The sequence below is a fragment of the Felis catus genome, chromosome F2, assembly GCF_018350175.1.
Source record: "Felis catus isolate Fca126 chromosome F2, F.catus_Fca126_mat1.0, whole genome shotgun sequence".
NCBI lineage: Eukaryota > Metazoa > Chordata > Mammalia > Carnivora > Felidae > Felis > Felis catus.
The window spans coordinates 11,702,982-11,726,498 of record NC_058385.1 but is presented as its reverse complement, the minus strand read 5'-3'; the positions used below and the strand labels follow the sequence as shown (position 1 = coordinate 11,726,498).

The following is a 23,517-nucleotide window of genomic DNA, read 5'->3' as shown; positions in this document are numbered from 1 at the left end:
GGTAAAAAAAAAAAGAAAAATACTTTTGTCCTAAATGAGACTGGTTGTTTAGACACACACACACACACACACACACACACACACACACACATAGAAAAAAGGCTTAGGTCAAAATCTAAAAGCAAAGAAAAATTGTAAAAGGTTTATAAAGAAAAATCTTAAAAAAATTTTTTTATATCTGGTCAGGAGGTCTAAAGTTAAACCATTAACTTGTGCTAAATTATCCACTATCCTACAGACACAAAATAAAAGCCCGGTGGCCTTCCTGGAAAGGTTAAGGGAGGCTCTCATTCAATATATGGCTATTTCCCCTAACACTCCTGAGGCTGAGATGATTCTAAAAGACAAATTTGTCACTCAATCGGCCCCAGGTATTAGGAGAAAACTGTAAAAACTGGCTGTTGGTCCAGAAGGGACCCTGGAGGAGCTCTTATGAGCTGCCAACTGGGTATATTGCAACCAAGATGAAGAGGAGAATAAAAAAAAAAAAAAAAAGAAAAAAGAAGAGAAAAGAAAAGGAGGCTTAAAAACAAAACAAAACAATCTGAGGCCTTAGTTGTGGCCTTATGTACTATGTCAGACCGGACTTCCCGAGGTCCCGGCACCAAGTGCCATTTATATGGCCGTTTAGAGCACTAAAATGAGAACGTCCTCAGAGGGGACAACAGAAATGAAAACCCCATAAGCCAGGCCCCTTGCGTGGAGACAACCACCGGAGATCTGAATCCGCTCGGGGACCTGTATCTGTGAGGCTCAGATAACCGTGTCCCTGCAAGGGACTGACGGGGCCTGGGGCTCTTCACCGAGGCTCCCCTAAACCAACTGTCTGTCAGAAACCCAGAGCCTCGGGTAACTCCAAATATAGAACGAAAACTGGTTGATTTCCTTCTTGACACCTGAGCTACCTTTTCTGTCCTCCTTTCCACTCCAGGCCAACTATCCAAACGCAGTATGACGATTAGAGGCATCTCCAGAAAACTTCTTAACTAAAGTTTTCTCTCAGCCCCTGGGATGCATGTGGGAAAAACTAATTTTTTTCTCATTTTTTTCTGGATGATACCGGAGAGCCTTACTCCCTTGTAGGAAGGGACATTATAACTAAATTAGAGACTATAATACGAGTAACTCCAGAACAAATAATTGTATGAATTTTGGGAAATTATTGGATATTGTAGGCTGTAGATACCAGGGTTCAGGGAAATGGTTTGCCTGCTATATCAATTATTAAAGGAGACTCAATCCCACCTACTCTCCAAAAAACAAACAAACAAACCAGGGTCTGACTCCTAGGCACTGTCTCCAGCCCTTGGAATGGTTATAAACAGAGCAGGGCAATTACTATTACCAAGCTCACAGGGCTAAAAGATCATTAAAACACAGCATCAGGCCTTTCATTTAGGGAAGGACAAGATTTATCGAATGGCCCAAAGGATGTTTACTGGAAAAAATTTGTCAAGGACAGTTCTGCAAGTAGTGTCAGCCTGTGAAGTATATCTTGGAAACAGTCCTCTCAACAAACTCTCTCTCCCAGGCAGTCAAAGAACTGGAGGCTAATCCCCGGAAGACTGACAATTAGGTTTCACTCATATGCCAAGGTCGAAGGAATGCCAACATCTGTTGGTATGGGTTGATACTTTTACTAATTGAGTAAAGGCCTTCTTCTACAAGACAGAAAAGGCACAAGAGGTAATAAAAGTTCTGCTTTATAAAATTATACCTAGGTATGGCTTACCTAAAAATTTGCAAATTAATAATGGTAAATGGCTGCTTTGACTCTTTCTCTAGTAGAACTCCTGGCTCTTAGAAGAGTTTTACACCTCAAAATAAAGCAAACCGTCTGCTGATGCTCAGCAAAACTCTAAATAACACCTCACAAGCATTAGATGTTTAAAAAAAATGTTTTTTAAATTAATCTAGGGCCGAACTCTTGGAAACAGAGCCACCATTGGTTACGCACTGCTCCTGTTCCTCCATCACCTGAGTTATGAGAGATCCCCTGACAAAGTCAGGGTCTCTCCTAGGTTGTTTGACGGGTTTGGGAACTAAGGACATTATCTTAAGACGCCATCTTGTTGGTCAGTATAATCATTACTTTGTGTTTTTCTCTGTGTGTCTGCTGATGTTAATACCACCTCCTGCCTGCCAGCCTTCCTGTAGAAACATGCTGTGGGCCACTCGACTGACCCGTGGGTGGACTCTAACTGCTGTACCCCTCCCTACACCGCCCCCTGTCAGCTTGAAGAAGCCACAACGGTCATCGTCCCTGTTCCCTGACAGCAGTTATAGGCCCTGTTCCAGGGGTGGATAAACAGGGAAAGGGTTAACATGAGGCAGGGAGAGATAAGGGACCGCAGCTGCAGGTGGGAGGCTGAAGAAGCAGACGGGCTTCTCCTCATATAGGATCTTTGACGGGCACCTTCCCCCCCCATTATCAAGGGCATAAGGGGGAGGATCTAAATGTGATGGACAACCTAACCCTAAGACAACAGATGCGGGCCCTGGGCTCTACCCTAACCACTTTACACCACTGGGTCAGGGAGCGATTACCTGTGAGTCTGACCACAGATGCTCACCCCTTTAAACCAGGAGATGCAATATGGAAAAAGGAGTGAAATGTCCAACCCCTAAAACCCCTCTGGAGGGCCCGTTCACTGTCATTTTGTCCACCCCTCTTGCAGTAAAGGTGGCCAAAGTGTGTCCCTGGATTCACTACAGCAGAGTGAAGCCGGCATCTCGAAACTGGGCATGCATTCCTGACCCATCAATGCTGTGCAAGCTGACCATACGGAAGATTCTGCAACTCCAGAGGCTCCGGGAGACTGCAGCCCTGCTTTAGTCACTCCGGAAGCTGCCTGATCTATGCACAGCAGAAGGCTGAGGAACCGACCGTCTGGTGAGACAGATGACCGTCTTATTTTCTATATGTTTCCTTACTTGTGATGCACTGTCACCCTTGTTTCTCACTATTACTGTGATGTTTGCTCTACTCTTTGTCACAGGATTCGCCTAGGCCGCCCCGGTTGGCTGCAAATGTGGGGAGAGGTTTCTGTGAACACGCACCTTCCTCTTGTGGATAGGATACTTCGTTGGTACCAACGTGGGAAAACAATGGCCATAAGAGACTAGAAAATTAGATCCCCACAAACTTTAGAGTAAAACAAAATACCCCAGTCCTACTACCGGGGTCTGGCTTCTCAAAAGCTCAAATAATTGGGAAGAACTTTCTTCCCTAGTGGGGGAAAAGTTCATCGTCGTCTCTGTTAAAAACTTAACATTCCTAGGCCAATTGAACTGCCAGGAAAACCCAATGGTGGGGGACCCCAGATCACCTTGAGCCAGATCCCCATCCATTTTCTAACTTTTCTCATCTCTGAGAGGCCTGGGACAGTGTCAACACAGCCATCAAATGGCGGGTCCCAGGTGGACTGTACTAGATATGTGGAAGGACAGCTCTACAGTACTTCCCTTGGTCTGGTCACGGTCACGTGTGCTGGGAACTCTTCGTCCATCTTTCTTCCTGCTCCCACTTGCCAGAGGGAAACATTCGGGAGTCCAAGTGTATGGGGAGAGGGAGACGCAAAGAAAGCAGCATGCCTTACAAATTGGCAACTAAAAAGGCGATAAAAGGCCTCCCGAGCGTATAATCCAATATTATGGCCCTGCCGCCTGGACAGAGGACGGGTCCTCAGGCTACTGCACTCCCATTTACATGCTAAACCGCACAATCAGACTATAGGCAATTATAAAAATTATAACCAACAAAACTGCCAGAGTGGTTGACTTACTAGCCAAGCAGCAAACCAAAATATACAATGCTACCTATCAAAATTGCTTGGACTTAGATTACCTGCTTGCTTTCCCCCCCCCCCCCCCAAAAAAAAGTTTGTCAAAAGTTTAATGTAAGCAACTGCTGATTGATAATGAGAAAAAAGTCATAGAGGAGATCACAAATCAAATGAAAAGGATTTCTCATGTCCCCGTCCAGACCTGGAACAGTTAAAACCCCAAGGAGTTATCTGGAGGATGTTTTTCAACTTTCGGAGGATTCAAAACTCTCATAAAAATTATCCTCCTAATTCTGGGAGGTTGCTTAATCATACCTTGCTTAGCTCCCTTGGTGGCATGGTCTGTCTCCAGTCTCATTGAGACCATAATTAAAAAAAAAAAAAAAGGATGGTCACTCATGTAATGATGTTATAGAAATACAAACGTCTAAACCAAGATGATGCTGTTTGACCCAAAATAGAGGGTGTGAGTATCAAAGGGGGGGAATGTGGTAGGGTTCCCTGCCTAAGAAAAGGAAAAAAACCTAACAAAACCTCAAGGTAATCTGGCTATGTGCGTCCATGATAACATCCCTCATGACCTTGTAACATGAGACCACTTAATCAGACTGCATGTTTGTGTGTGTTACCATATATGGGAGACAAAGAAGTAAAAAATATACAAAAAACTATGCCACTGGCACAAAAAGAGACACTCAGATCAATGGAACAGAATACAGAAGCCAGAAATGGACCCACAAATGTATGGCCAACTAATCTTTGACAAAACAGGAAAGAATATCCAACGGAATAAAGACAGTCTCTTCAGCAAATGGTGCTGGGAAAACTGGACAGAGACATGCAGAAGAATGAACCTGGACCACTTTCTTACACCATACCCAAAAATAAACTCAAAATAGATGAAAGACCTAAATGTAAGGCAGGAAAAAATCCTTGAGGAGAAATCAGGCAAAACCTACTTACTCATCATGTAGCAACTTCTTACTCAACATGTCTCCAGAGGCAAGGGAAACAAAAGAAAAAACAAACTAATGGGACCTCATCAAAATACAAAGCTGCACAGCGGAAGAAACAATCAGCAAAACTAAAAGGCAACCGACGAATGGGAGAAGATATTTGCAAATGACATATCAGATAAAAAGTTAGTATCCAAAATCTATAAAGAACTTATCAAAATCAACACCCAAAAAACAAATAATCCAGTGAAGAAATGGGCAAAAGACATGAATAGACACTTCTCCAAAGAAGACATCCAGATGGCCAACTGACACGTGAAAAAATGCTTAACATCACTCATCATCAGGGAAATACAAATCAAAACCACAATGAGATATCACCTTACACCTGTCAGAATGGCTAACATTAACAACACTGGCAACAACAGATGTTGGTGAGGATGTGGAGAAAGAGGATGTCTTTTATACTGTTGGTGGGAATGCAGACTGGTGCAGCCACTCTGGAAAACAGTATGGAGGTTCCTCAAAAAACTAAAAATAGAACTACCCTATGACCCAGCCATTGCACTACTAGGCATTTATCCAAGGAATACATATGCTGTTTCATAGGGACACACGCACCCCAATGTTTATAGCAGCACTATCAACAATAGCCAAAATATGGAAAGAGCCCAAATGTCCATCGGTGGATGAATGGATAAAGAAGATATGGTATATATATACAATGGAGTGTTACTTGGCAATCAAAAAGAATGAAATCTTGCCATTTGCAACTACTGGAGGGAACTAGAGGGTATTATGCTAAGCGAAATTAGTCAGAGAAAGACAAATATCATATGACTTCACTCATATGAGTGAACATAAAACAGATGAACGTAAGGGAAGGGAAGCAAAAATAATATAAAAACAGGGAGGGCAAAGCATAAGAGACTCTTAAATATGAGAACAAACAGAGGGTTGCTGGAGGGGTTGTGGGGGGGATGGGCTAAATGGGTAAGGGCATTAAGGAATCTACTCCTGAAATCATTGTTTCATTGTATGCTAACCTGGATGTAAATAAATGAATAATTAAATAAATAAATATCAACACAAAACAAAACTACGCCAAGTGGCGTTCGGCGCTCAGTTCTTCGGGCGCGAACCCAACTGAGCGGCGCTGGCAGGAATAAAGTTGCTTCCTGAAAGAAAAGGCTTGGTGTCACAACTCTGTGCCCGAATCCTGCTACACTTGGAGAGGCTCTGGCAGTTTTATATTCTTAATTTTCTACGTTTTTGAAGACCATAATGTTATTGAAGTCTGACATCACATAAAGAAGACAATTTTGCATTATTTCTCCTGAGGAGGATCCCCTACTCCCAAACTGTGTACGTCTCAGGCCCCACAAAACCTGCCTCAGCCTGTGCTCGAACTTGCTTCTGGAGAGAAGTCCTTTCCCTCCTCCTCTCCCATCCTAACTGTGGAATTCAAGCTTGATTACCAAAAGCCTCCCTGAGTTCGGAGTGCTTCTGGCCCATTTTGCACTTCCATAAAGAGATCCATGAAATGACAGTGGTATCGGCAGGCTGGAATAATGTGCTCAAATCCTGAACATTAAATTTAAAAGACGTAAGTGTAAAAAAAAATCTAGCATTTGAGTTATAAAAGAAAAGGTACAGGACTGAGGAAACGGCTGGACTGTCATCCGTGAAGAAGGAGCTAAGTGTTTTGTTTCACCACGAACTCAGTGTGTCAGTAGGTGCTAATGAGGTTATTAGAAATATCTAGAGTTATGGGATGTATGGTAACCGGGCAAGCATAGAGGAGTCCACTGTGTGCAGACCACATCTAATTTATCCTTCCGTGTTCTGGGAAGCCTGTCTCAGGAGTGGTAAAGCATACTTTTCTAAAAGGTAAAGTCACAAAAATAAAATGAACAGGTGTCAAGTATTTTATTTAAGTCGCTAATTAAAGTCTACTTAGATGGTATTTTGACTTACAGAGATTTATGTTCTCCGCCAGACAAAATCCATTTACACTGCCATGAACACGAATCGTCTGCATTACCGTGGGCACGCACTTGCCTTTGTTACCCATTTTCTATAACTTCAAGTCTATTCCTATGGACTTGTAAAATAGCCAAGCCAATTAAAGGCCATCAGAAGTGCACACCCTCTAGAATTAGATAACCCTCAAGGGTGTGCTAACAATGCTGTGAGCTCCACTGAAAGGGCACTAGAAATCAGTTTGGCCATTTCCAAAGATTTGGACCATTTCTCCTACATGAGGGATATTACCAAAGAGAAGGATGTTTCACGTAGAATAACCGTGAAAGCAGAAATCATGCATTCTGTGGACAAATGATGGGGGGGGGGGCTGTGTGGGGTATTTTCAGCCCAGGAAAGGCAAGGTATATTGTACTGGGGGCATTTTCTGCCTGGCAAAGAAAAGATATAAGTTACCCAGTATCAAAGAATTGTCATGAGGCAAAGGGTTATCCTTATTCTCTGGTTTAAGGGTCAGAATCAAGATAAAGAGAAAACAAACAACCCCAGGATGTTAAAGCACAGCAGATCTTAATTCAATATATGAAAGTCCTGTTCGGAAATGAAAGTGGTCATTTGCAGGTTCCTTGTCATTGAAAGTATTGAGGCAGAGGTTATTTAATTTTCCACATGAGTTTTGTGAGGTCAGTCGTTACATTTTTAAGAAATTTGGTCTAGAGCAGTACTACCTCTTAGAGATATAATGCAACTTGTGTAATTTTAAATGTTCTTCTAGCCAGATGAAAAAAACTGATTAAATTGATTTTAATAATAGACTCTGTGTAACCTGATCTATCCAAATCATTACTATTTAAATATATAATCGATACAGAAAGCATGAATTGTATCTTTTATTTTTTTTTGTACTGTTTCTGACATTCAGTTTGTATTTTTCATGTGGCAGCACGTCTCAGTTGGGATGAGCCATATTTCAAATGTCCAATAGCAACATGGAGCTTGTATTTATCTTATTGGCCAGCACAGGTCTGGACCACTGGTTCCCAAACTCTAGCCTGGAAGACTTGTTAAAATATTATTGCTGGGCTCCACCCCATTTCCCAGGTCTGGAAGGGAGCCCACTAATTTGCATGTCTAACAATTTCATGTCTAACAATTTCTCAGGGGAAGTGGATTCTGCTGTTCTGGGACCATGCTTTGTGTTTCTGGGACCACCTTTGTTCCAGACAAACCTAAGATCTTTACACATGAGGTGAGAAATGGTTCTCTTTTAGAAAATCTTTTTTTTTTAATGTTTATTTTTGAGAGAATGAGAGAAAAAGTGCACGGGAGGGGGGGCAGAGAGAGAGAGAGAGAGAGAGAGAGAGAGAGAGAGAGAGAGAGACAGATGATCCCAAGCAGGCTCTGTGCAGATAGCACAAAGCCAGATGTGGGGCTGGAACTCATGATCCATGAGGTGGTGACCTGAGCCGAAGTTGGATGCTTAACTGACTGAACCACTCAGGCGTCCCAAGAAATGCTTCTCTTGAAAATGGGTATATGTTTTGGACATCTGTTGCTTATTTTTGTTAAATGATGGTCTTTGTGTAATAAAATTGAGATTTTCTGGGTTGACTCCAAAATGATTCTGACTTTTTCAGTCTTCACTGAAAGTTTCTTCTTATATCATCCTCTCATTCTAGAGCTCCTAATGTTTCACTCATGTTTGTTTTTGAACAGAGGTACTTTTACAAATTTCACTGAGGCTGTATAAACATTTACATAAAAGTCAAAAAGGGGAGTTTAAGGTTTTTGTATTCTTATAAAGGACATTCAGCAGTGGGGCATGATTTCTCGATGCATTAGACCCCAGAGACATAAGTCTCTGTTTTTCTTTTGTACCGTATCTATAGGCTACTGAATTTATCTAAATATTTCTTGAAACTCTAAATTTATTAAACTACATCATAATTTTATATCATACTTTTGAAGCTTATTAAATATATAAAGTAGACCTTTGAAAAGACTTTTCCTAAAATTATACCTTTTAATTTCCAAGAGGAGCTTTGTTAATTTGATTATCCCAGAATTTGGCAAACATCTCCATATCTAATTTACTGATACCCCATTATTTCCCTGCTGGCATGTGTCCAGATATCTCCTTGGAAACTTTAGTTAGGGTCTTACTCAATGATGCTTACCCATTAGCTATATCCACCTATATCCACAAGGAATTCCATTTTCAACTTCTGCTATCAAAAGCCACACTTCTTGCATAGGTTTTTTGGTTTGGCCTTTAAAACAATCAGTTAGCACCAAAGCAGTTATGAAAAGAAAGAAAAAGGTGGTGGGGGAAGAGGGAATTGCATTTCAATGTTTTGGGAAAGGAGACAGGCCTGGATATTCTTGGTAGCCAAGAAGACAAATGTTTCTTCTCAGCAGATACAAGAAACACAGACTTTTATTTTTTTCATGTAACCAAGAAACAAGAGTTTCTTCTCCTTCTTAGGAAGTTTGGGAATACACCAAGGGCCATTTGCTCACAGTCTTCACAAAGGTACAAGGCTTCCATCAGATCCAAATACAGATGGGCTTGGATATGCATGCTGGTCAGGAACACCAGCTTCCCGGTCAGGTTGTTGTTAGAGAGGGGGTTTATTCAAGCTGGGGAGATGACCAGCGGGGACAAAAATCAATGGTTTAAAAGTACAAAATATAGACACTTTCAAAACATAAATTAAAAATTGATGAAGCTTTGCACGAAACAGAATCCATTTAGGTGTATTGTGGCTGAGAAATGCCACGTGAAAATAGGACTTTGACCTTCAGAGTGCCTATCATATTAACCAATAAGTTTGTTAGTTTTGCTTAGAAGTGTTTAAATTATTCCCAGTAGACCCAGAACTTTCCTTTTAAACTACTGGGTTTCCAAAACATGTGATAGGTTATTTAAAAAAAAAAAAAAAGGCTAAAATCTTATCATGTGAATTAGTCAACGAGTATTTATTTTGAGCACCTACTCTAAGCCTGAGGCTTACTAGGTGTTGGAGATTCAAAGATGAATAAAATGTTACTACTGACTTTTTGAGAGCTTATACTCAAGTGGTAAAGAAAGGCAGGTAAGCGATAATTATGGAGCAAATGCTTTGGGAATAGCCCGTTTTTGCAAAATGTGGGAGTTGGAAAAGGCTTCAAGTGGAAAAAAATTAGTTTTGCCAGCAGCGAGGGGGTAAGGAGGGCTGCGGGAGGGTGGGGAATGGAAGAAGCAGCAAGAGGTGTCCTCCCTTTGGGTAGAGGGAGCCCCATATGCAATACACATAATAGGAGGTCTAATTTAGCATTGTGATACGCAACTGTGTCTATCAGTAAATATCTAATACATTTTGAATGTCGAACGCATTTTTGAAAACCAGATTTTAGCTCGTCACCAGTCAGCAACCATTTATGAATGATCCTCATATTTCTGGAGTTTTAACGTTCTATTACCGGAGTAATGAAAGCCACACCATCTTTGAAGCTAGTAGATTGTGTGTGTGTATTCTAATCTCACCGCCTATTGAGGCTGTCATGTTGGGTAAGTTACATTAACTCTCTGAGCCCCAGCTTCCTCATCTGTATAACAGAGATAATAATACTTTACAGAGTTGTCATGAGGATTAAATGAGCAAGTAAGTCTAATAGTATTTGAGTCACCCTTGGTGGTCAGAATGTGCTCATTGCTGCTCTTGCCCTAAGTCCTTCCTCTATTGTGGGGTGAAATGTGGTTTTCTTATGTCTGTTCAGAAGCTTAACACTTAATTTATTTAAATCACTTTTAGGGGCTCCTGGGTGGCTCAGTCGGTTGAGCATCTGACTTTGGCTCGGGTCATGATTTTGCGGTTCCTGAGTCTGAGCCCCACATGGGGTTTGCTGTTGTCAGCACAGAGCCTGCTTTGGATCCTCTGTCCCCTTTCTCTGTCCCTCCCCTGATGTGCTCTCTCAAATATAAATATTTTTTAAAAATTAAAAAAAAAACTTTCAGAATTTTGTAGCATCTCTGGAGAAACTGGAGACACTTGTGGGATGGTTTAGTTCAGGTTTGCTCTAGCCTAGTGATTTTCATCCCTGCTGTATATTAATATTAATTGGTGGAGCTTTTAAAAATTATGACTCTTGGCTCTTCTCCTCTCCCATAGTTTAGAACCCCTGCTGTTCATTTAAAAGAATTCTTCTGAAGATCCAACTGAGTGGGGCCATTATTTTAGTTTTTCATGCAGACTATAGTCACTGCTTTGGGTATTTTGAATGAGGTTCAAAAGGATGTTCTTTCATAATGCATATTCAATCTGTGGAATCATGTCAATAATTTAGAATAGCATTTAAGTAGTCATATGGCTGTTCCCCAGTACCTTTTTCTAAAGTTCATTTTATCACGAGAGATTCTTTTTAGGGGTCACAAAATGAGCTAGGATTTTTTTTTTCCCCTGGAAGAAACAACATACTAAGATTATTTAATTTTGTTCACTTGGGATGACTTTAAGAAGTACTCTAGGTTAGAAGACTCTTCTTTATAGTAGGACAAGACTCAGCTCTGTAGATGTTAGGAACACATGAGTACATTCAAAAAATCCATGTTGAAGCTACTAGAGCCATTTGGATTTTTCACTGTGTTGTGAGTATCTGGGGCAACTCTACCGATTACGAGGGAACTCTTACAGAGCCCCTGTGAAGAAATTCCAAGACGGTTGTCGGAGGAACTTGGAAACCCAGAGAGCACCAGTTGGAAGAAAGAAGAGAAGCTGGCTAGAGTTCTAGGCTGGGAATTTCTTGCAGCAGAGAAATGGTCAAAGACTTTACTACAGACAGTGGAAAGAATGTCAGGCACTAAAAAAGAGACCTGAAATGTCCACTAAAGGGATAGACTTGGGGGGAATCACCTGACCTTTCTGAACTCTGCCTTTTTATTTTTATTTTTTTGTATGAGAGAGAGAGAGAGAGAGTAGGGGAGAGGAACAGAGGGAGACAGAGAGAGAATCTTAAGCAGGCTCCATGCTTAGCATAGATCTTGATGCAGGGCTCGATCCCACGACCCTGGGATTATGATCTGAGCCAAAATCACGCTGGATGCTCAACTGACTGAGTCACCCAGGTGCCCAGGGATCTGCAAGGGCTCTTCTGTCAGCAAAAGTTGTGACAGACGTTTGAAATGGGCAAAAGAGATTTCTGGATGTCCTTGTAGTGGAAATCTGGGTATTGTGGGAGGGGCCTTCCCAGGAGAGTCCCATTCTCTGGGGCCATAAGTCTATGTCTTTGCTCTATTTTGTAACTCCGTAGCAATAGAAACGGTGCCTTAAAGTCATTAGTTTATAAGTGTATTTAGCTGCTGGGAAACTACTAGACTCTAGCAAGGCAAATAGAGAAAAATGAGATAGATTTCTAGTCAGTTCCTAGCCTAGAAAACGAGTCACATCATACACCCACTGATACTAAGTCATCCTTTACCCGTGCCCCTACCAACGTCCCCGTCCTCAAATCCACCCAGGAATGGGGACTAGGTCAAAGAAGAAACGTTATGCAGAACAGTATGGTGGGCACGAAAACAACTGTGAGTATTTTATAGTTACTGATAAGTTTTGTGTGGTCAGAGTTTTGGATTAATTACCGAGTGAATTTAATGAAGCTAGATGGTAAGATCTGGCCAGCTTTTTAAGGGTCTTGTGTTCCACACTAAAGGACACGGATCTTAAATACTGTATGCGGCAGGGAGCCAGTAGGGATTTCTAAGCAGGGAAGAGACAGGATGTTACCTTCACCATTGATACGGAAGATGAGCAAATGAGGAGACAGTGAGGGCAGGACCACCCAGGTGAAAGCTGACAGTTTTGGACTATGACAGTAGCTGGGGGAACAAAAAGGAAGACAGGGGTTGAGAGTCATGCTTTGAAATGGAATTAACAGGATTATTAGAGAAAACACTGCATTGGTGAGAAGGAAGGTAGTGCAGGTTGATTATGAACTTTCTATATTGCACCAATGGTAGCTTCCATATTGGCAGCAAACAACGTTAGAAAAGTGAGGTTGCTGGGGCGCCTGGGTGGCTCAGTCGGTTGAGCGTCTGACTTTGGCTCTGGTCATGATCTCACAGTTCATGGGTTTGAGCCCCACATCTGGTTCTGTGCTGACAGCTCGGAGCCTGGAGCCTGTTTCAGATTCTGTGTCTCCCTCTCTCTCTGCCTCTCCCCTGCTTGCACTCTGTCTGTCTGTCTCTCTCTCTCTCAAAAGTAAATAAACATTAAAAAAAAAAGTGAGGTGGTTAAACTAGGTGGGGTGAGTTGGGGAATGCGTTTAGCTGCAGACATGATAGGAGAAGCAACTTAATAATTACGAAACTAATTTATATTTGTATAATCATTGATAATTTTTAATAATTTTCATATGTATTTCTTAAGAATCGTGAGTTGATATTTTTACAGTATCATATTTTCGTCTTTCATAGAGGGGTGTGCTACTCTTACTGAACATCACGAATGTATGAATGTGGATTAAGCAATGTGTGTGTGCGCGCAGTTCTTTGCACAGTGAAGGCACACATAGTCGTTCTTTGGTTTGCAGTTGGAGCTTCTGCAAATTGGGCTTTCCCTGTTGATGGCTCTGTGGAAAACCTAGCAGCTCCTCACCTCTGGGATCTTTCCCAATGGTCACACCACCATTTGTAAGGCCTGTTTCTCAAGGTCATTACTTGAGGCGTCCTGAGTGTGGGTACGCATTTCATCACGGTATCCCAAGCCTTTAGACAGGATCTACCACAGAGGACTTACTCGATAAGTGCTGCCTGAATGAAAGGATGGATGAATGAAAGGGCAAGTTCAAGCTGTCAAAGCTTAGGTAGAGCAGTACAGTTGCAGTACTGATGGACTGCCTGGAAGTTAGGACTCGTCGTGTCCTTGAGGGTTGGTCACGCGTGACTTGGGCTTTTGAAAGTGCGTAAGAAGTAGGACAGAAAATGTGCAAAAATTCACATCCGAAACAGTCTTCTTGTCTTCTTCCCACAACTTCAGCCCCTTGGTAGACTTACTGATAATTTCTCTCATATCTGAAATGTAAATATCCCTCCTTCCCCCATCTATGTGATCATTGGTTAAAGAGGCTTAAGGAAAACTAATCTAGAATAAGTTGTCTAAAACCAAACTATCCTGAAGGCAAATACCTAGAATTATCTACCGATTACCAGCAGGTTGTATTTTCTTTCTTTCTTTCTTCCTTTCTTTCTTTCTTTCTTTCTTTCTTTCTTTAAGAAAAAAAATTTTTTAATGTGTACTCATTTTTGAGAGAGAGAGAGAGAGAGAGACAGAGCACAAGCAGGGGAGGGGCAGAGAGAGAGGGAGACACAGAATCCGAAGCAGGCTCCAGGCTCTGAGCTATCAGCACAGAGCCCAACACGGGGCTCAAACCCAGGAATCGTGAGATCATGACCTGAGCTGAAGTTGGATGCTCAACCAACTGAGCCACCCAGGCGCCCCCAGCAGGTTGTATTTTCATCTGTGGTCTCAAAGGGATATGGTCAACTTCCTAAGGTTTGTGATACATTTGAAGTCCTGAAGTGATGCGCTATTCTTGTATTGTTTTACACACTTTGGGCAATCTCACAAATGTACAAAAACATAAAGACCACTTCTATGAATATAATAATAATCATCATCATCATCAAACTAATAATGGTAATAACCAAATTAACCCAAACATAAAACGACCTAAGAAAATATCCAGGTCAAACACACTAAATGTCAGCTTCTTATCATTACAACCATAATAATTACATTATTTGAGTGTTTAGTACATGCAAGGTAGAGTCAGTTTTGCTCTAATGTGACACACATGCTCTTAAAACCCAATGTGCTAGGGCACCTGGGTGGCTCAGTCAGCTAAGCGTCCGCCTCTTAATTTCAGCTCACGTCTGGTCCCAGGGTGTGGGATTGAGCCCCTCATCCAGCTTCATGCTGTGCGTGAGCCTGCTTAAGATTCTCTCTCTTTCTCTGCCCTCTTCCCTGCTTGCACTCTCTTTCTCTTGGAAAAAAAAAAAGAATAATAGTTTTTTACACATTTCCAAGATTAAGAAATGCATAAATTCTAGGGGTGCCTGAGTGGCTCAGTCGGTTGAGTGTCTGACTTTGGCTCAGGTCATGATCCCAGGATCGTGGGACTGAGCCCTGCTTTGGGCTCTGCACTGAGTGTGGAGCCTGCTTAAGATTCTCTTTTTCTCTGAACCCACCCCACCCCCCTGCTTGCATGCTCTCTCTCTCAAAAATAAATTTTGGGGTGCCTGGATTGCTCAGTCCGTTAAGCATCTGACTTTTGCTCAGGTCATGATCTCGCAATTTGTGAGTTCGAGCCCCGCGTCGGGCTCTGTGCGGATAGCTCAGAGCCTGGAGCCTGCTTCCGATTCTGTGCCTCCCTCTTTCTCTGCCCCTCCCCTGCTCACATTCTCTCTCTCTCTCTCTCTCAACAATGAATAAACATTAAAAAAATTAAAAAAAAACCCATAAATTAAACAAAAGCATAAGTGCTAAAATAAGTGTGGCATTTTAACTTGGAAAAGACTGATACCTGGAAGCAGGTATTTGAAAGGCTGCAGCTTGGGAGTTACTGTGAAGGGGTGGAAGATAGGTTCCTTGGAATCTGATGGACAGTCGTCACATCAGATGAGGATGGTCTGGCCGCTAAGACACCGTAAACTGAGGTAGCTGTAGGTGTCTGAGGTGTGCACCTGTGTGCCCTTAGTGTATTCCCCGCACCACTCAGTCCAATCAGGTGCAGTTTTCTGTGTTAGTCTGGTGTTTCTCACAGACAAAAGTGGCATAAGCAGCAGGGAAGTCCTGCTGTGCTCCAATTGTTCCTTATGTACCAATTGCATTAGAGCAAATTTGCATTTTCAAAACAAGCATTCTCGTAGAAGTGACTGTTCTAGTTGAAGCGCATTATCTGTATGAACTCGTGAAATCATCCCATCACCCTTTTGGCTTGGTACTATTATTGTTCCCATTTTATTGATGAGGAAACTGAGGCAAAGAGAGGTTAGATAATTTGATCACGATCAAACTTACTAAGCGACAAAGCCATTATACTATACTACACTGTCTCTCAACATTAAATGATAATGCATTTAATGAGAGAAGTGTTTCCATCAGACTTTTGGAGAGGGCCACTTTAAATAATTCTGACTATCTGGTAATCACTGTGTCTCACCTAAATCTCTCATGTTGTAATTTTAGTCTATTTTTCTGTTATCTCCTTTGTCAAGGTGGAGACTATCAAGTTAGAATGTTGTATGTTACTGCCCCTTAGGTAATTAACGCCCAGTTAAAAGCACAGTCGATCTTGTTTAGTGCTTAGCATGTACTCAGCACCAAGCTGCATTTTCTCTTCCATCACTGGTAATTCTGCTAAAAGTAATAGTCAGTGAAGGCTAATCAATGGGGTTCCAATTATAATGTAAACATGCTGTGCTCCATCAGCATTAGAAATGTTTACTGTTTTGTGTATTTCATCAGTGTCCCTGGTTCCTCCTCATTACACAAACTCTTTATGAAATAGAAATATTTAATATAGAACATCTTGAATGCCTTCTGTTTTCGAAGAGTAGTATTTTAGGTTGCTAAGTAGGCACTTAATTCATACCCCATCGAGAGCTGGTTGTAAACATGGAAGGATGAATAACTAATGACACTCTGAATGGGCTTTTTGCTACAGTAGTGGCTAAAACTTGTCTGAGTGAGAGGTGGGAGAGGGTTACGGTATAAGCTTTGGCTGTAGAGCTGGTTGGATTTGATTCAGATTTTAATTCTTCCATTTGTTAGCTGTGTGATCATGGATAAAGCACTTAATTCTCTGAGTTTCTGTTTCGTCATCTATAAAAAAACACCTTTTGTCATATTATGAATTAATGAGCTAAATCACATGGCACACTTAATACATAATAGATGATTAGTAAATCGCCAGCTAAGTAGAGAGCACTCTGCCATCCACCAAGAGACATCAAATCCTGGGGCTGTTAGTCTGAGTTTGCTCAGAGGCAGGATGCAATAGGGCTGGAGTGTGCATTTCAGTTGGTGTTTGATTCTTTCCTTTTTCCTTTCTTTTTTCTTTTTTGGAGAGCAGGGGGAGAGGGAGAGGGAGAAAGAGAATCCCGAGCAGGCTCCACCCTGGCACGGAGCCCGACGCGGATCGATCTCACGACTGTGAGGTCGTGACCTGAGCCGAAATCAAGAGTTGGACCCTTAACGCACTGAGCCACCCAGGTGCCTTGGTGTCTGATTCCTACCTGTTCCTACAGCCCACATTCTCCTGGTGGTGGTGATGGAGCACATTAGCCGACTTCACCAACTCTAAAGGCAGTAAATTTGGCAGCTCAGAGCACGGGTTCGAGAGACAGACCTCAGGTCACCCACCACCTCTGTCTGTGGCCATAGACAAGTCTGAGCCTTTGGTTTTCTCACCTGCAGATGAAGCGATATTATTGGAGCTCGTCCGAGAATGAAAGGAAACATTGGGAAGTGCTTTGCATAGTATCTGCTACACAGGTAAGTGCTTGCTTCAGTTCTCCGTGCTGCTTAATAAACCACTCCAGAGCTTAGTGGCTTGAAACCGTGATTATGATTTCTCAGAGTTCTGTGGGCCAGGAATTCAGGCAGGGTTTTTCTGTCACACATGCTGCCAGCTGGGGTCACTACCAGCTTTCAGGTGGTAGCTAGGCTGGGCTGGAAGGTCCCCGAGGGCTTTATGCGTGCACCTGTGCCTCTGAGCACCTCTTCCACCTGTCATCGCCTACCTAGCTTGCTCTTCCTCACAGCATGGCGGGCTCAGGGTGGGAGGAGGGTTTCTTCCATGATGACTGGTTTCTGAGAGCAAAAGAATTGGTCAGCCCGCTTTAAGGCTAAGCCCACAACTGTACGGGGTCACTCTCTCACAGGCTGTTGTACAAAGCAGGTCACAGAGCCAGCTCCGATTTAAGGGGATGGCAAGAACTGTGGCAGCCATCTTTGGAGACAACCACAGTGCTCAAATTATTACTTTCCTGTGAATTGGTTTGTCATCTTGTGTAACAGGCATCCCTTCACATCCCGGAGCTTCATGGCCTGTTACAAGGCAGAGTGAGGCGTCAGAGCTGCTGTGGGAACTAAAGTAGCGGTGTGGCCACGGGGCTGTTCGAACATCTGACGGATGCTGTTGTGTCTCCACGTGTTTTCAACGCTGTTGTTCTGTCAATACCACGTCATACTCATTCAACATGTGATCTACTGGGTATTTTATTTCATGTCGCGAGGTTATTTTGAGACTTTAAGAAAAGGAAATTTAGAGTCAACATAAAGATACCTTGTCTGAACATGTCATTTTTGCTTTTTTACTAGCACCGCAGAAAACCTATTAACACCATAGAAAAAGAAAACAAACTTGACCAAAAAGTCCAAGCCGTGCTGGCTTCTGTATTTGAAGTTTTGTTCTTTATTTTTCCACTTGACCGGCATGTCTATTTTGCCTCCCTTCCTTTTCCCTTCTGCGGGCAAAAGAACACTTATTTGTCTTTCCATTTATAGGGCATTTCCTTTATGAAGCCCCTATTGACGCACCTGCCACCAAGTAAACTTGATCACTCCCTGTTTTTGTGGCCCCGCTGCTCCCTGAAAGCTTCTACCGCGGTAATCACAATTTTATTGCACTAATATATTTATAAAGGCTGATCGGGTCACCATATGGCTGCTGGCACAAGGAAACTAATTCCTAAGTGCCTACCATGTGCTACGTGGGGGATACAAAGAGGAATCAAGATGAACTCTTTGCTCGTGAGGGCTCATTGTCGATTGGAGGAGATGGCTATAAGATACATACTTCCAACTTAGTCTTAATTTCAGGGCTTGAGATCTGTACACGGTATATGGAAGCGCTCAACCACTTGAGTGGGAGTTTCATCTGGCAGAATACTTGGAAGGTTCCCTAGAGAAGGTTTTGCTTCCTAATAAAGGTAGATTTGAGAAGCATCAATATGATGATCACACAGCCCAACGGCAGCCATTTTGGTTCTAGGTGGAGGGGCCCATGAGTAACTGCTGTGATCTCAGACAAGGGAAGAGGGTTCTACCCATGTTTACTCAGAGAGGAGGCACATGTCTCATGGAAAAGGGCTTTCGCACCGTGTGGTAAGATTGTGAGGATCCTAGATAGGGCCGGGGCTTCTACGAACTTTGCGAGGTGGGATACGGGCCCTGCTTTGCAGTGTTTAGTTTCCTTGCAGGCCAGAGAGGTTCTTCCACGCTAAAGAAAAAGATGACAGAAAGCATTTCAGGAGATGAAACTTGCCCTTGAACTCACCGTTACCTGATGGGCTGCTGTAGCAGCTAGGTTATGCTAGGCTGCTGTAAAAGATTATCCTCAAATTTTAGTGGCTTATGAAACAAATGTTTACTTCGCACTGACATTACATGTCGACTTCTGGTTGGCTGTGGCTCTGATCTATGAGTCTTTTTTGTGCCAGGATCCAGAGTGACTGAAGAAGTAGTGGCTTTCTTAGACTGGGTACTTTTGGGACAGAGGGACAGACAGGATGGTAGAACCACATGACAACTCCTAAGGCTTCTATTAGAAGTGGCATGTGCACATTTACGCGTATTTAACTGGTCAAAGCAGGTCCTATGGTCAATCAGTGAAGTGCCATCACACAGAGAGGGGCAGAGAATGAAAGGAACCATAATAAAAACCTACCATGGCTACCCAGAACCTGAACACTGAAAGCTGATGGTTCTGAAGACAAAAGATCAAGGAGAGATCAAACAAAGGTAGGGTGATTAACAAAACTTTAAGTAGGCAAAATATGCGATTAATCTGGTAAGGTAAAAAATGTGAACGAATCAGAACTTCTTGCCTCAAAGCAAAACTTGAAAGTTTCAGACATCAAAATACGTAATGAGGAAAATTTTGATGTTGTGAAAATTAATCCAGGGAAAATTCACTAAAATGGAGTTGGGAAGCCAGGGGGGAGCACAGCAGGGGGAGACATCACTCAAATGTCTATCATAGGAAGAATTGTCAATTACAGACTCAAACAGAAGAACTGTTCACAGGAGAGAATCATAAATTACGGGCCCCGATAGGGACTGATGGTTCATGGTATCTCCTACAAGAAATGAACCACCTTGCAACTCAGCCAATGAGAAACCATTATCATCTTGAACTCTCGCTTTTCTCCAATGGACTTTCATTCAAAACAACCCCTTCCCACCTCCTCTTTCTCCATAAAGTAGTGTTCCTCTCCTATGTTTGTTGGACTTGTGTATGGTTTTGCCACAGCTTACCTTTTCTGAATCGCAATTCTCTGATATTCCTGAATAAATCTATTTTTGCTGGTAAAATGGCTGACTGTTTTGTTTTTCAGGTTAACAATGTCTTCCCTGACAAAACGAAAATCAGACAAACTAAACCCAAGAAGTGTCTTACTCCAGTCACAATCCCATGGAAGCATACTTTTTCTGAGTAACCTAGATTGGTCTTGGCAGGTCATGGAAGATACTTAATGGAAAAGTGGGTCCACAAAGAGCACTTCGTGATTTGGTATCATTACTTGTGCTTAAAATGCTATTGGCTCACTCACTGCCTTCTACATCCTACTCAGCCTTTTTCATTTGCCTTAAAAGCCATCTTTTCCGAGAAACTCTCCTTGATCACTCCCATCTGTATGAATTGCATCTTCCTTGCATGTAATGGTGTTTGCATTTCTATTAAATATATCGCCTTTATTATAGTTAATTATTGACTGATCCCCCGCCCCCCCATCCCAAGATTTCTTGGGACTGATTGTGAATTTCTGTGGGCAGAAAGAGTGCTATTCATTTTGGGGTCTCCCACAGTGCACAGTGCAGAGCGGTACACAGGCAGGAACAAAAGTCATGGTCACTGAAGTTTAGAAATTTACAATCTGGTTAGAAGCCATCTGATATCCATAGGTTAGCGCTGTCCTTGAGGTGCTCCCAGAGCATAAGAGGTACACAAGAAGAATGAAATAATTGTTCATAACTCGTCTAGAGCCCAAACTCAACAACACAAGGAGGAAGTCTGGGTAAGGTAGGCAAAGGATGGGGGAAGATTGGGAGGAGAGGGGTGTGTAAGTCAGGGATGCCGTGAGGCCATCTTAGTGCCTCTTTGTTCCTGTGACATCTAGATCAGTTTGTCCCTTTTAGTTATTTCTATTTCTGTTTTCTTAGTATCAAATAGTAATAGTTATATAGGTCTTAGTTTTAATAAATTGTTCCACTAATGTGGTTTGACCTCAGTTATGCAAACACTATACAGCAAGCCATAGAAAGTTCATTTAAGGAATCAAATATGCTATTAGGTTGAAATATTTTAAAATTACATGCAGGGGTATATGGAGTACTTATGTTCATAATATAGAGCAGGGATATTTTTAGATTCTCTGATATTAGATTTAGGTGTGCTTGCTCTAGTTTATAAATCAAAGAATTGGCCTATATCTTCGGTCTGTGTGTTTAGGTTTTATGGTGACAAATACCTTATAATAGCTAGAAATAGAAATTCCATCTTTAGTGATAATATAGTACAGGGACCTGAGAAGAGGTCTTAAGGTGCTGTTAATTAGCAGAAATCTGAAGCACACAGTCTCAAAGCAATTAAGGCTGTTAATTGAATATTTGGATGCACAGTGTAATGGCTCATATGTCGCTGGGTAGGGTATCCTAGGCTTGCGGTGAAGAGCTGCATTATACACATGATGCTGAATAATTCAGAAAGAATAAATATGGGTAAACGTATGTTTGTCTAGTAGTTAACTGCATTTATAAATAGTGATATATTGTTGGCTATATACAAAATAGTCTATTAGCTGCAAAATTCAATATTGCTAATCCAATCTTTCAGCCTATCTGCTGTAAACATGGCACACCGTTTACTCATGGAACACTGACCTTTTTGCCACGGTGATTTGCTGTTCTCTGGTTTGGTAAACATCTCCATAATTCATGGGATGCTTTAAATGAAATTGGTGGTCACACAGGGCTACAGTTTGGCATCTGTGCATGTGTGGGGTGCAGGGGAATGCACGTTGCTCATGAGCTCAGGGTGGCAAAATGATTTTATTATCTTCTACAGGTTCCACTAGCTGCGGCATTTGATTAACATGTGAACATACCTCTAGCAAGAAACGTTAAGGAAAATGTCGGCATTGTGAAAAGGTATTCAACAATGGAAAGAGAAACAGAATGTTCCTTTAGAAGAACTTCGGTGAAAATGGTCGTGGATGCTATGATTTAGGAACCAGCTACTCAAACTGCTAACAGACATTTTGGTGCGCGCACAGAGCATATAAAAACACATTTTGCTTACGGATCAATTCTGAACTTACATATGTACACTTTCTAAAAATATGGAGTTAACCTGCTCAGGGGTTATTAGCTTGGGCTTTTAAAATGCATTGAAACGGGGGGCCGAAGGCATGAAGTCATTGGGAAGCACGTGTAAGGTAACAATGGGACCTCTACGGAGCAGGAAAGTTCCTGTTACGCAATGTGTGCATTTCATTATTTACATGATTTCACGAGGCATTTTAGGAGCTGTGTGCACAGCAAGCTGCGCCTGCAGCAGCACCCCAGACTCTGAAAGTAAAACCACACGCCCTTTCTTTATTGCTTTTCACTACTCTTGCTTTTGGGATAATTTTTTTTTTAATGGAAAAAATTCCCCGGATTATATTTACTTCTCTAGATTAAAACAATTTTGTCCGAAATGGTTGTAGGAACTACAACTTTCTCGGGAATTTTTCCATTCCCGTTTCCGTCATCCTTCAAGGGCGAATTATATAGTAAACCGCCAATAATAAAGATCGGGAGTGGGAAACTTTTTTCTTGAGGTCTCCCAGTCCTCTCTTTCTCCTACTCAAGGCAATTCATCTCGCCTCTCCCCGACCTCCTCCCCCACCTTTTTTCTTTTGGGCATTTCCTGCAGTAAAGCCTAATAGAAGTAGACGGAGGTCGAAAGCCCCGGGTCAAGGCCCCGCACGCGGGGGAGCCCGAGGGCAGGCCCTGGGTGACTCGCGGGCTCCTGGAAGGTAAAGCGTGGGAGAGCCGGCCGCGGGGAGGCGACGCCGCAGGTAGGGGGCGGGGCTTCTGCAGTTTCCCTGGTGGGGCCCGGTAGCCCCGAGGCCTTTCCCCGCCGCCCGCCCCCCCGCGCGGGGGCCACGGAGCGAGCGGGGCGGATCCTCCCGTACCAGACACGCCCCCGTCCGGTTTATAATTCGCCGGCTGCCGCTCCCGGAGCCGCGGCTCCACTCGCGCTCCGCGGGGACTCGGGACGCTCTCGCAGCGCCCGCCGCCCGAAAAGTCCGGCTCGGCCCGCGCCCGCCTCGCGCGCTCACGCCCCCACGAGCGCGCCCACACCCCCACTGGCTCACCCGCACCCTCGCACGCGCGCACTCACACGCGCTCACGGTCCCACTCCTGCCCGCTTCCCTGCGGCGGCGCGAGAGCGCCGAGGGGACCCACGGCCTTCCCATGGCTGACCTGAGCTTCATCGAAGATTCCGTCGCCTTCCCGGAGAAGGAGGAGGATGAAGAGGAAGAGGAGGAGGGGGTGGAGTGGGGCTACGAAGAAGGTAACCGGCCGCGCGTCGGGCGGGGTGTCCGGGGTCCCGGGCGCCGCGCGTGCGTCCCGCCGAGCGCGGGGTCCCCGCTGCGCCCCGCTCTCCCACGTGCGTGTCTGTCGCGCGCACCCGCTCCACTGGTGGAAGTGGCTCCAGGAGAGAGGGCGTGCCCGCCGTCCGCGTTCGCGTCGGGGAGCCCG

The 23,517-nt window shown here is 43.2% G+C and overlaps 1 protein-coding gene and 2 long non-coding RNA genes across 11 annotated transcripts in view; 2 read left to right on the top strand and 1 right to left on the bottom strand.

The window, feature by feature from the left end:
- The window catches only part of LOC109495994, a 116,746-nt gene extending 93,382 nt beyond the window's left edge, over positions 1-23,364 (bottom strand). For all 8 annotated transcript variants that reach the window (XR_006592264.1, XR_006592263.1, XR_006592262.1 and 5 more), the window contains exon 1: positions 23,239-23,364. This is a non-coding gene — a long non-coding RNA (uncharacterized LOC109495994). The remainder of the gene's footprint in view (positions 1-23,238) is intronic.
- LOC123383040 lies at positions 101-20,463 on the top strand. The gene is made up of 5 exons (XR_006592270.1): positions 101-2,893; positions 7,886-7,973; positions 17,179-17,256; positions 17,782-18,372; positions 20,103-20,463. It is a non-coding gene; the product is annotated as an uncharacterized LOC123383040 (long non-coding RNA).
- CA8 (carbonic anhydrase 8) overlaps positions 22,977-23,517 on the top strand; it is a 90,063-nt gene continuing 89,522 nt past the window's right edge. Inside the window, exon 1 of one of the 2 annotated variants that reach the window (XM_045049682.1) lies at positions 22,977-23,329. In XM_045049682.1, the coding sequence (XP_044905617.1) occupies positions 23,230-23,329 (100 nt within the window). In that variant the 5' untranslated portion in view covers positions 22,977-23,229. The remainder of the gene's footprint in view (positions 23,330-23,517) is intronic. The other variant, XM_023248778.2, reaches the window with a different exon arrangement.